At 32.0% G+C, this 12,584-nt stretch overlaps 1 protein-coding gene across 9 annotated transcripts in view; it reads left to right on the top strand.

The window, feature by feature from the left end:
- The window catches only part of LOC105193747 (rho guanine nucleotide exchange factor 11), a 39,346-nt gene that overhangs the window by 22,942 nt on the left and 3,820 nt on the right, over positions 1–12,584 (top strand). For 8 of the 9 annotated variants that reach the window (XM_039450242.1, XM_039450241.1, XM_039450245.1 and 5 more), the window contains 6 exons: positions 6,403–6,674; positions 6,779–8,101; positions 10,217–10,333; positions 10,876–11,052; positions 11,475–11,695; positions 12,385–12,535. In XM_039450242.1, coding sequence (XP_039306176.1) covers positions 6,403–6,674; positions 6,779–8,101; positions 10,217–10,333; positions 10,876–11,052; positions 11,475–11,695; positions 12,385–12,535 — 2,261 coding nt within the window. The remainder of the gene's footprint in view (positions 1–6,402; positions 6,675–6,778; positions 8,102–10,216; positions 10,334–10,875; positions 11,053–11,474; positions 11,696–12,384; positions 12,536–12,584) is intronic. The other variant, XM_039450243.1, reaches the window with a different exon arrangement.

The following is a 12,584-nucleotide window of genomic DNA, read 5'->3' as shown; positions in this document are numbered from 1 at the left end:
TTTGTTGATTTTCTAATGAAATATTGAATATTTTGATGTGCAGATGTTCTAATTAACTAAACTTTAAAATGTTTTTAATATTATTTATTGTTGTATTAAAAATAATGCGTTATGCTAGTTGATAGGACACTATATGTACAAATTCAGGATCCAAGATTGTTACCTAAACAACTCTGTATATTGCTCATGTAAACATTATTGTCTCGTTTAGAGTTTTATGGAACTTGTAACTTATTTTTCGTCACAGATTCCAACTTTGCATACATCTGTTGAGGCATAACATTTATATATAATTTTTTTCTGTGTGAATCATTTGGTGATTGTGTTTATTAACAACTTCAGGTATATCAAACTTTGAACCAATTTTAAAAATTATAAATCCCGCTTGTGTGATATTCTTGCTGATGTTTCGATGTTTTTCTCTTAGAATGCAGGTAATTACTTTAGTTTTAACGTTGGGCATTCTTATCCATATTCTACCGTGTTTGTGAGATTTTCGTGAATATCTCTTTGCTCCTTCTTATTGTCCAAAAAATTTAAATTAAGAATTCTATAGATATCGAATCTAATTTAAACACAGGATTGAGAACTCATTACTTAATTGTATCGAAGTTAGAGTACAAGTAAAAAAAACAAAGTTAAGATATTTTTGCGATGTAGTTAACTTGTTGCGCCGCGCGTGAATTTTAAAACGTTCTCCCTTGCGCTATCATATCGATAAAAAGCACCTCACTATTCACGACTATTACTGTACTGTTAAAAATGGCATTCGACCGAATGCCTGGACCAGGCAGGCTACTCGAGGCTACCCATCCGTCCGCATGACACGCAGGTCCGCGATGCCGCGGACTTTTGGCAGCGTTCCTCTTTTCCTGCCTCGTCCCTCGCCCCTGGCCCCTCGTTTCTCGTCCCTCGTCCCTCGTCTCCTCTTCCGTCGCTTTTCCATGATGAACATACGCGAAGAGCGCAAACTCCGGCCAGTGCCGCTCACTCATCTCGTCTCCTTCTGTCGTGCACGAAGGTGTGTGTACGAAGCCGTCTTTCGGAAGGCCTTCAGTATGACATTAAACGTTCAATTCCGCGGATGGCTATTGCGTCGCTTCGACGGTACGAAACACCCACGCTCCCGGGGCGCTTTTGAAACGGCCGCTCTCCCTTTAGCCCGGTCGAAAGCTCGATTACGCCGTTGCCGTTCTCATTTCTCACCGCGCTGCGCCGCTCTCATTCCTCTTTTCTTCGTTTATTTGTTTTATGTTCTAACTCGAATATTCATTAAGTATTGTGCTAAATGATTTGCGCGATTAAAATGAAATACATGTGGATATGTGGATTAATACGGAAATCACTCGCCCACAGATTCCTGGAAAGTTTAATGGCAGCATCGGTGACTAAATTTTTAAAGACTTTTATAAAAAGCAAACTCTCTCTTTCTCTCTTGCTTATTCGCTAAAAATTGACTCATTAAATGCAATATCTATTTCACAATCAAATATCGTCTTAAGATTTTTTTAAAATATTGTATCTTTTAATTCAGTTTAAATAATTCCAAGCGATGACCATGATAAAGATAATATTCCTTTAAAGTTTTTTTTTTTCTTTATTATCACGGTTATTAATATTTCTTTCCTCGTAATCAAACTACAAATTTTCATTTTCTGCATATTGCAAGATATTAAGATAGATTTATATATACATTATATGCTATAGTATCACTTGAAAATAAGTCTGAAATTTTAATATCATATTATAGGATAAAAAACGATCATTAAAATATAAACTGATTTTATCCTATTTATATCAGATGTGGTAGAATATATATGACAAATATTGAACTTATTTAAAAGTTTACACATTTTCTTATAACATCAAACTTAAAAGAGACATTTAGGTATTTTCGATTATTCATTTTTTATATCGCTTATTAAAATTTCTATATTAACTTCGCTGAAATTGATAGCTGTAATGGAAACAAGTAAAATCTTTAGTAAATATTTAATTAAGGCTTATCTCATTAATTTGATGAATGATTTATAATATCATTATTTTACATTGATTAACTCTTTGTGATGCATAATGTCTTACGAAATTTTTTTTAATTTTTTCGTGTTTTTACACATATTGTAATTAGTTCATGTAATATTTAGTACCTTTATGTTTCTGAGACTGTTTATTATTATGCATGCACATATATAATATAAATTATTATAATTATTGTTATATATAATGAAACGGTATTTCTATAAGAATTTTTGAAAAATTGAGAATCAATTTTTATTACTTTCTAATGCAAATAACTTTTTCTCGCCAGACATCTCGGTAAAGATTATTATTTTGTTTATCTTAACGATTAAATAAACTCACATGTGAGAATATTTCTAGTGGAACTAACAATAAATTGAAAACTATTGAACTTTCCTTTTTCTATATCAGAAACTCAAATAAGGAAATCTTTTAATGAACGCACTTTTGTCAATAACCTGAATTTAAGAAACGCACAAATGCCAAATATTTGGATTAATATTGAAAATTCTATATTTTTATTTTTTTATTATTTACATTTCAAGACATTTTAAGAACTAGCCTGCTTCTTAAAGTTCAGTTAGATTATTTATTTATTGAAATTTTAATATAAATAAATTATATAAATATATATATATATATATATAAGCTTTTCAAAATTGACTTTTAATTTAAGTTGATTTGAATCTTCACGCAACTTTTAACGTAACTATAATAATAATTTTATAAACTATTAACTTTAACTTAATTTAGTTGAAAAAAAATAATTTATCCTGCATTTTAGAATATTTTGAAATCATCCGAATTTATAAGAATCACAAAAGAAAGTCATGTTACGCACAGTTATTTATACAGTGGCCAGAGAACTCATAATAAGTCTCGTAGATGTAGCTTGTTCGATCAGCGGTATAACATGAATGACGAGTGAATTCAAGTCGGATGTTTGCTGAGTGGCATCCGCTGTTGCATTTCGAACATCGCAAAATCATGTAAAAGGTTTTCCAGTTTTAAAAAGTGGGTGGGAGTCACGCGGTTTTTCATTTGTATGTATCTTTTTAACACGGGTATTTTTGACGCTGCCATTTTCAAAATAATAAATAATGAAAAAAAAATTCACGATATAAAAACGACAATTTATTATTTAAGTATAGTAGCCAATGACATTTTCGTTAGTGTGACGTCATATTAAAAAAAAAAAAAATCAAAAGAACACTTGTATATTAATCATAAATTTATTCTCAATATTTGATCGAGTTTTTATATTATGTGAAGACTGGAGAAAAAAAAGCGCAAGGCTATATTCAAGTTAAAGCGATTTAGAAATCCGTTAATCTTTGACAATTGAAATACTGTGTACTGTGACGATCGTGTCTGACAGTACAAATTTTGAGCTACTTCATTCACTTCATTGGTCAACTTTAAACCCTTTTTATTTAAAAATTGTTATATAGTCTCGAAATTGTGGTAATATCTTCATCTGGAAATAATTTCAACAGTTTATCGTTAACTGTTTGTCACACAAAATTTGGAACACTCTATATATTCTACAGCAAAATCGGAAGTGTTTTCAGGCATAGCACACTCGTTTGAAAGTTTAGATAAAAGACTCGAACAAATCATGTGACTAAACTGTTTGAATTGCTCGAAATAGAAATACTCGGCGGTCAATTCGAATAATAGTTCTCTTCAATCGATCCGATTAAGTTGAAAATTCGATCGTTTAAATAGTTTTGATATTAAGGTGCAAATTTAAAATTTATTCATATTTTTTGTCGATAACTTAAAGCTTAACACTTCTTTGTTTTAAAGAATCAATAAGAGTTTGAAAGGAAAGAAAAAAAAACGATCCGTTTTTATCGGGTCGGTCCAATACGTGTGCACGTTGGTAAACCGAATGATGTCAGAGCCACGGATATGTCTTGGCTTTTATTTCCGAAGCGATCGATACCTTCGAATCAATATGACTGTACAGGATGTTCCTCACCAAGCGCACTTTCTTTGATTTTTCGGTTCTTTAACGTAAAGTGCGTTTACCGAGGAATTTCTTGAAACTATTGACATCCAAAATTTGAAGGAAGATATAAGATGAAGTTATTAGTTTGGCTTTGGATAGTCTTTTGGAGGTCATCTTCAATTTTTAAATACATTGTGAGGAAAGTGATTTCATTATATCAATACATATATGATAGAATACGTTTTGGTGAAATTAAGCAGAATTTCTAGTTATTATAATGAGACTTGAGATTTTGTAACTGGGTTTGTTATCTGGGGGTCAATCATGAAACTTTTTCCCTAGGGCGGAAACGTGAAAAGTGAAAATTTTTACCATTGAAGTTAATGGAGAAATTTTTCACTTTTCACGTTTCCGCCTTAGGGAAAAAGTTTTATGATTGACCCCCTGATATTTTACTACAAAATTTCTGATTCAACCATTTTTTAACAGACATACTGGTTGAATAATTTACCAAATTTTCAGTTAATGCAACAAGATTCGTTTTTTTCTTTTTTTATGTAAGATCCGCCATTTTTTATTGTACATTTCTGTAGCTGATATCAAGACGTTTTCGAAACACTTAATTATAATTTCCTTTTCAATAAAAACTTTCCAAGTTGTGTGTCTTTTCAACATTTAAATCAACATTAATGTTGGAGATACCAAAGATATCTCCACGTAGGGGATGGTTCAATCGAATTTACATCTGTTCTATGTGTGCATGTGTAGGCAAACGTGTGTCTTTGTGTAGAGAGAATTTTCTCTTAGAATTTAGCTTCAAAATCATAATAATTACGGGACAATATAGTTTTTGAAGAATTTTAATAAAATTTGAATAAAATTCTTCTAAGTCCATGTTATCTCTCAACTATTATGGTTTTGAGGATAAATCTTAAGAGAAAAGAAATTTTCTCTACATGAAGAAACACATTTACATATTAAATTTGTTGAAAAAGAGGAAAACTTGCGCGAACATTTGGCGTATTTTACATTTCCTTTAAAGGTTTCTCTATTGGGAGTTGACGTAATTTAGATTGAAATGCCAGTGTACTGTTAGAGGACCTTCGATATTGAACCAGCGCGGCGACCTTTAAAGTCATCGCGCTATTCCATCACGCGCGAAACATACATCCGTACGTTTACAATCTGAATGTTTTCAATATACATGTATGTGTGTGAAGCTCGCCAAAGTGTAACGATACAAACTGACAAAAAAAAGTTGCCGAGATTCGCCGGAAAGCCGCATAGAGATAATGCAAGTTTTCTTGCATCGCGCAACGTGACGGGCCCGAAGCCCTCGAACGAGCTAAGAGAGGACACAAAGAAATGAGACAGCGCGGCTCGCGACGCGTCCGCCCTCGACCCGCGTCTAACGACAGAGACTCCATCGTTGATTCGTCGTCGATGCTGGAGCCGACCTCGCGTTCGGATCAGTTGCCCGATGCCGTTGTTCCGAACAAGTATTCGGACGTCGACGAAAACGACATTGAGGTGCGCGCCGAAGCGTCGAACGACGATGCCGCCATCGCTGCCGTCGCCGCCGCGCGTGAATATTTGCATTGCCTTAACGAGCGGCGTACCAAGTCCGAAAGGTATTTTTTACAGCAGAGGAAATTATATTTCTCACACAGTATATAACATTCCAGCAATGTTGCAGCATTATATTACTAAAAGTTTAACCCCAAAGATAAAATAGGTTGTTAGAATTATAGGTACTTTTATCTGTGCAGGTAAACGAAGGAAAATCTTGAAAAAACGAACAATAAGATTCACAGCAAATAAGAACGTTGATCACGATGCGCAGATATATTTATAATTAACGATTGTTGTGTTTTATATATAAGCATAAAATTATACATACATGAAACTTGCTCATACATATATGAAACAATGATAAATTTGTGTATATGTATATATATATATAATCTTCAAAAAATAGATAATCTTAAAAATTTCAGCAATTTTTTTTAAATAATTTTATTTTATAGTAATCAACATTATAATAGTTAGGAAACAATACAGATGTTTTGATAACAATAATATTAAAAAACTCTTATTTTTGGTTGAGAAAGATATTATTTTCTACCTGATATTTTTCCTCTTTTTTCTTATGAAAATTAAATATTACTGAATAGTATGAATATATTTTTCTTGATGAAACTAAACAAAATTTATTTTCTTTTTCACGCTGTACAATCTCATTTTAATATAATATTTTGAAACTAAAGATATTTTTGAAATAAAAATTTTTTTTTTTAATTTCCAAACACTAGTGTCTCGTACAAGATTGATATGATAGCGCAAATCGTATCAAGATTCCGATATCCAACACTAGATATATTATAGTTAGTAAGTAGTAAAATACATACATTGATAACGATTGACTGTAGAGTCGGTTCCAGTGATTGCGAGCCTTCCGGCATATTTCCCGGAAACTCGGCCGGCAGTTCATCGAATAGCAGTCTCTCTACGAGGAGCTTGGACAGTCCTAGTACCAGTTTGGAACAAGTGCACCCAACTTCATCAACGGCAAACGCGTCAACTTCATGGGACAGCGATGTCGACGTTGAGGCCGATCCACCGGACTGGAGTCAAGCTGTCCCTGAAGATGTTCTCGCGCAGCTTAGCAACACTGAAAAGAAAAGGCAGGATGTTATTAACGGTGGGTATATAATCAATTTTTACTGCAATTTGAGTAGCAATTAAAAATTATTGATGATCTTATAAAATGTTAACGATATCAAAATTTCTATTTTTTTTTTTTAGAATTGTTTCACACCGAACGCTCTCACGTTCGCGCCTTGAAAGTGCTTTCCCACGTCTTCCATAAACCTTTATTGGAATCCCAAGTGCTGCCATTAGATCAGATACAGTTACTTTTCTCTAATCTAGACGAAATGTTAATGATACATTCGCGTTTTAACCAAGTGATGAAACGGAAAAAGAAAGAGAACCCGTGCGTGAATGACGTAGGCGAGCTTCTACTGGAGATGTTTGACGGTGAAGCTGGTGAGGTGTTCGAGAAAGCTGCGTCGACTTATTGCGCGAAGCAGCAAGTCGCTCTAGACGCTCTGCGCGATCGTCGACGTAAGGATTCTAAATTAAACGCCTTCTTGAATGAGGTGGAGGCAAATCCATTGTGTCGTCGACTCCAATTGAAAGATCACATACTCACTGGCATGTTGCGACTCACCAAGTACCCGTTGCTCTTTGAAAATCTCGCCAAGTATACGCCGGATAGTAATGAAAAAGAGAAAGCGGCCATATGCCGCAGTCTCGAGCGTAGCAAAGAGATCTTGAGTCGTGTGAATCAAGCGGTGAAGGAGGCCGAGGATCATCAACGACTCACGGAGATTCAGCGAACGATTGATCGGTCGGCCTTTGACAAATTCGATCATCCGACCGTACAGGAATTCAAAAACCTTGATATCACGAAGCGCAAGCTGATTTACGAGGGTCCGCTACAGTGGCGACGCACCGAGCCAAATCGTTCGATGCCAAATCGCTCGGTGCCGAAGCCGGTCGACCTGCACGTGGTATTACTCGATGATACAATCTTCTTTCTGCATCGGCAGGATGACAAGTATCTACTCAAGTTCATCAACACAGCCAACCAAGCAGGCAACTCTGTTCTGAGCCCGATCGTCAAGTTGTCCACTGTCTTGGTGCGTCATAACGCCGCCGAGAAGGATTCCCTCTATCTCGTCAACACCTCGGAAAACGGTGCGCAGATGTACAATCTGGTGGCTCCTTCATCAGCGGAACGTAAGCTTTGGTGCAAACACATCTCCGAAGCCGTAGACGCCTACAAGGCGCGTAGTCGTCAGGGCAGAAGGCCGACGCCATCCGTCGTGTTGTCAGAGGAACCGACGCACGTGATGGAGGACGCATCGCCTTCTGGAATGGAGGCGGACGGCGTGACCAGTGAAAAGGATCAGCCGCAGGATCGGGAATCGAGGGATATCGGACAAAATACTACTAACGTGCAGGAGCATGACGAGGAGATGCCGGAAGCCGCTACCGCCGCAGGAACTTCCACGCCCGACCACACGCAACAACGGATGCAATCGACTGAGTCGCCAACGACAGGTTGTATTCATTAATATATAGATAACAAATTTATTTTATGATTAATAGATGCGATAACTTACGATCTAATTTCCCCAAAAACTTTCAACACTTAACCATTCTTAATCTTCGATGAACTAGGTGGGGTGTACATGTACCCCAGTAAAATTTAAACTTTTACAACTTTTTATTTTTTGTTTTCTTGTTTTAAAAGATTAAAGTCTTTATTCTCTTTTAATTATTTTATTTTATTTTTATACCATAAGGGACAAGCATCGATGTTACGACAGTGGAATTACTATCGTACTAAATTAGTATACTTACGGTGAAGTATAGCATGGATAGCATGAGGTACGGAAAATTAATGTCTAATTTTTAAAAATAACTAAAATATTGTTTATTTTTATTTTTTAAAAGAAAAGTAGATTATTTCTTTAAACTATGATTTTGTAATATATCTAAATGTTTCAAATTGGAAATTAATATAAATCTTTCTTGATGTGAACAGTTAGAATCGGATGATCAAGAAAGAGATTCTTATAATTGTAGAGATAGTATTTAATTTTATTTTTTTATACTATTACAATCTTCTTTCTTTTATCTCTTAATATTTATAAAAACTTATATCAAAAACAGAAAATATTACAATTGCACAGTAATATAATTCTAAATTAAACTACATATTATAATTATAACTGTAAAGTGCTAAGAAAAATAATAAAATAATAAGTTTGTACAATAAAAAGTTAACTTGGAACGAGCATGACAAATACAACGAAATAAGAGCAAATACAATACTTTGGATTAATTTTATTTTTTGAAGTAATCTTTCAAATATGTTGATATTAATTCCTCAGTAGTTTTGATTTAAAATAGAGAAAAAAGAAAAATGAAATATTGCAAAGGATATGAAAATGTAATGTCAAACAGCATTGAAATCTTTAAAACAATCTCTTGCAAAATCATATTTTTGAATCGTACTTTGTCCTTGAATTATACTGAGTCTCTTTATATTTTTTATTTCTTCAAATTGAATGGGTTATTGCTCGGTTATTTGCTTTCAGATATATAATTTTATCAAAACTTACGAGTAATAAAAATTATAAAAAAATTGATCATTAAATATTATAATTAAAGTTTAAAAAAAATTTATGAAGAAAGCCATTGATCAAAATTTAACTCGTTATACAAGAAAGAGAGTAGGAAAAGATTATTCGAATATTTGACTCAGTGATGAATCCTATTCATTAAACGCAGATTTTTATACCATATAATATTTATCGTTTATAATCGTTTATAGTCGTTGTATTTTTAAAATGTTCATACAATTTATCAGTATAACATTCATAGCATTGGCAGTATGTGGTTACTTCAATATTTATAGTTCTGCTGGCACACTATCTTTTGATTTCTCTCCAAGTTTTCTTCACTCAAGAATTGACCATCAAAATAAAACATCTTATTTTTTTCCTTTTCAATATCCTAGTAGATATAAATTTACAGAAATTGATAAATAATAAGGTGCTGTTATGGTAATTAATAATACATAAATAAAACTTTAAACAGTTATGATTTACGCAGCAGACAGATATTTGAGCCTTCAGTGAATTTATTTTCCTGACTTTCCATTTATGGATTAAAGTAAACTATTTTAATTTATTACATTGTAATAAAAGCTATATTCTTAAAAAAGTTATACATATATTAAATATCATACATTTATATTTTTTTTGTATTTTCGAAAATTATTTGTATAATTTGTTGATGGATATTTTTATTATATAAACAAAGATTTATTATCTTGTTTCTTCATTTTAATTAAAAAAAATATTTCAAAAATTACATGTACTTTAATTAATAAGATATGGAATTTGTAAGGAATGTATTCCAATTGCTTTTACCAAAGTATTTTAGTAAGTGTATACTTTAATAATAATTGTATACACTTATTGATATGCTTTACTTTCTACAATTTTAAATAATTGTATATATTTTCCAATAAATGTATGCAATTATTGAGTTTTTTGCATGTGTAAATGTTTATAAAAAATTAATAATATTGAATAAATTACATCTAGTATTTCTAGGAAGTAAAAGAGCAATATTTTTAATATTGTTAATTTTTTTTTTCTATAGGTATGGCAGAGCCTCTACGAATGGTCACATGTACTCAGCTATCGTTGATAGATCCATTGGAAGTTCACATAGAAGTACCACCAGTACATGTTGCAGAGCCGGTTCTTACGCCAATAGGTATACGGATGTTTTTCTCAATACTTTTAACTTATTTTATCATATTTTGTAAAGATAATAGATTTATCAAAAATGCCATTTTTAATTGTAAAATTATAATAATTGATACGATTATTTATTAGGAACATTTATTTGAAATATAAATTTTGTTGCGAATGTCTTTTTGTATCATTCATCGTTTCGGTGTTTCGATTTGATTAGAAATGTTAAAAATTTTTTTTCAAGAAGGTATTTATTATCTATAAAATCGTCCAGCAATTTTTTTTTCGTTGTTAGATTTATCTATTCTATACTTGTGTAAAGTTCCACATTTCCTTGAATTTTCGAACTGTTAAATTTCTTCTGTTATAGTATATAATATAGTGTAGTAATGTTAATTTTAATGTGTTATAATGGTTAGTACATATAATAATTAATAACTTTTGTACAAAATCTTTTATAAGATTTACACAGTACTGATTTTATTGAAATTAAATTTATATGACAATAAAACAAATTTTTATGATAGCAAAAACAAATTATGAATATTTGAAATTTTTCAGAACACTTGAGGCGTAAGGATGAAATAATTAAACAAGCTCTACTTGAAAAACAGTTACTGATGGCGGATATATTGAATATCCCTAAAGAAGATTTTGAGCATGTGGCAGATATAGCATCTGAGCCATCCACTGTGGAAAAAGAGCCTACTGAACTCATACTTGCTGCTATTAATCAAAGTATTTATGATTCTATTCAAAACCAAATTTAGTTCTAGAAATTAATGAAGTTTATTAGGTGATATTTTATTCATTAATACTATAAATTATTCTTATATGTGTATACATATTGATATACAGGATGATTATTAATGGTTGTACCCACCTTTTATCATAGAAGCATGATTTACTGATGCATATGTAATTTCTAATATATATGTATATATTAGAATTTACATTTTCATTGGTAAATCATGCTGCTATGGTAAAAAGTGGATACAACCATTAATGATCATCCTGTGTGTGTGTGTATATAATTTGTGGAAAACCTTAGCTGATGATATTGTAACACACAAAAATTAATAATATTTTTTTAATTGTTACAATTAATCCTGGAATAAGTTTACTTGCATATTGATATAACATGTTAATTTTGCCTATAGCTGATCAGTTGGTAGGAAAGCTGAATTCTATATTAAATATAAACGAGACAGAAACAATATTTGCATCACGTGGGACATCGACATTGTCATCTGCGGCGTGTGAAGCCACTGGTTGTCCTTCGCTACGAAATCATTCACATCCTCAACAATCAGTCATGGGAATGGTACAGCCAATCTACGATTATCTCACATCTCAGCTCTCGCAACTGTCACAACTCCTGGTACGACACCATCATTTATTTTACAAAATATCCCAAATTGAATATTAGTTTGGGATTTGACGACTTTATAGGAATCCAATTATGAACGATATTTCTTATGAAAAATCCTAAACTTTAATTTCTCTTTATGTATACTTTGCATTCTTATTACCTTTCTTTATCTACGTTTCTATTAGAGTAAAACTACAACTGATTTTACTTCTGATGAAAAAACTTGTGAATTATATGATTATGTCAGTTTTTTATCAGTTAGAGAGTAAGATTGTATTTAATTGTAATTATCAAAATTATTTTTTTGTACTTATACTGCACGCTACATACTATCAGAAAATTTTAGTCAAATTAACCAAATAATTTCCAAAATATTTATTGAGATATCATACTACTCCTTCCTTTCTCCCAACTATTTTTTCGTCCTCATCTTTTCAAAATTTACTTGATATCACGATTCACGAATATATTTTTATTCTTTTTCTTTAACATGCTACATATCATTTTTTATTTAGGAATACTCGGCTGTAATCGAAACTAATAAACTACATAATTGAGAAACAAATTTACATACATTTAAATACAAAAAATTCAAGAAAACTATAATGAAAATTAGAAGAAAAAAAACTTTTTATTTTTAAAAGTGTTCCAATATCTTTGTTTCTTTCAAAATTATATTGAATTTTGATAAATTGCAGGAGATCATAAAAGAGAGAGAAGAAGAGCGCGAAAAGCTGCGAAAGGAATTGCGTAGGAGTAGGGAACGTATACACGCTCTCGACACTGACGTACAACGTCGTGAATTTTCAGAAATGATGACTGCAACGACTTACACACAAACGATGCTCGGTTAGTACTTTTTTTTTTCTTTGATTTCATCTATAATTGTTACAATATA

This window comes from Solenopsis invicta, chromosome 6, assembly GCF_016802725.1.
Source record: "Solenopsis invicta isolate M01_SB chromosome 6, UNIL_Sinv_3.0, whole genome shotgun sequence".
NCBI classification, from domain to species: Eukaryota; Metazoa; Arthropoda; class Insecta; order Hymenoptera; family Formicidae; genus Solenopsis; species Solenopsis invicta.
The sequence above is the reverse complement of the archived record's forward strand: the minus strand, read 5'-3'. Positions and strand labels throughout refer to the sequence as shown.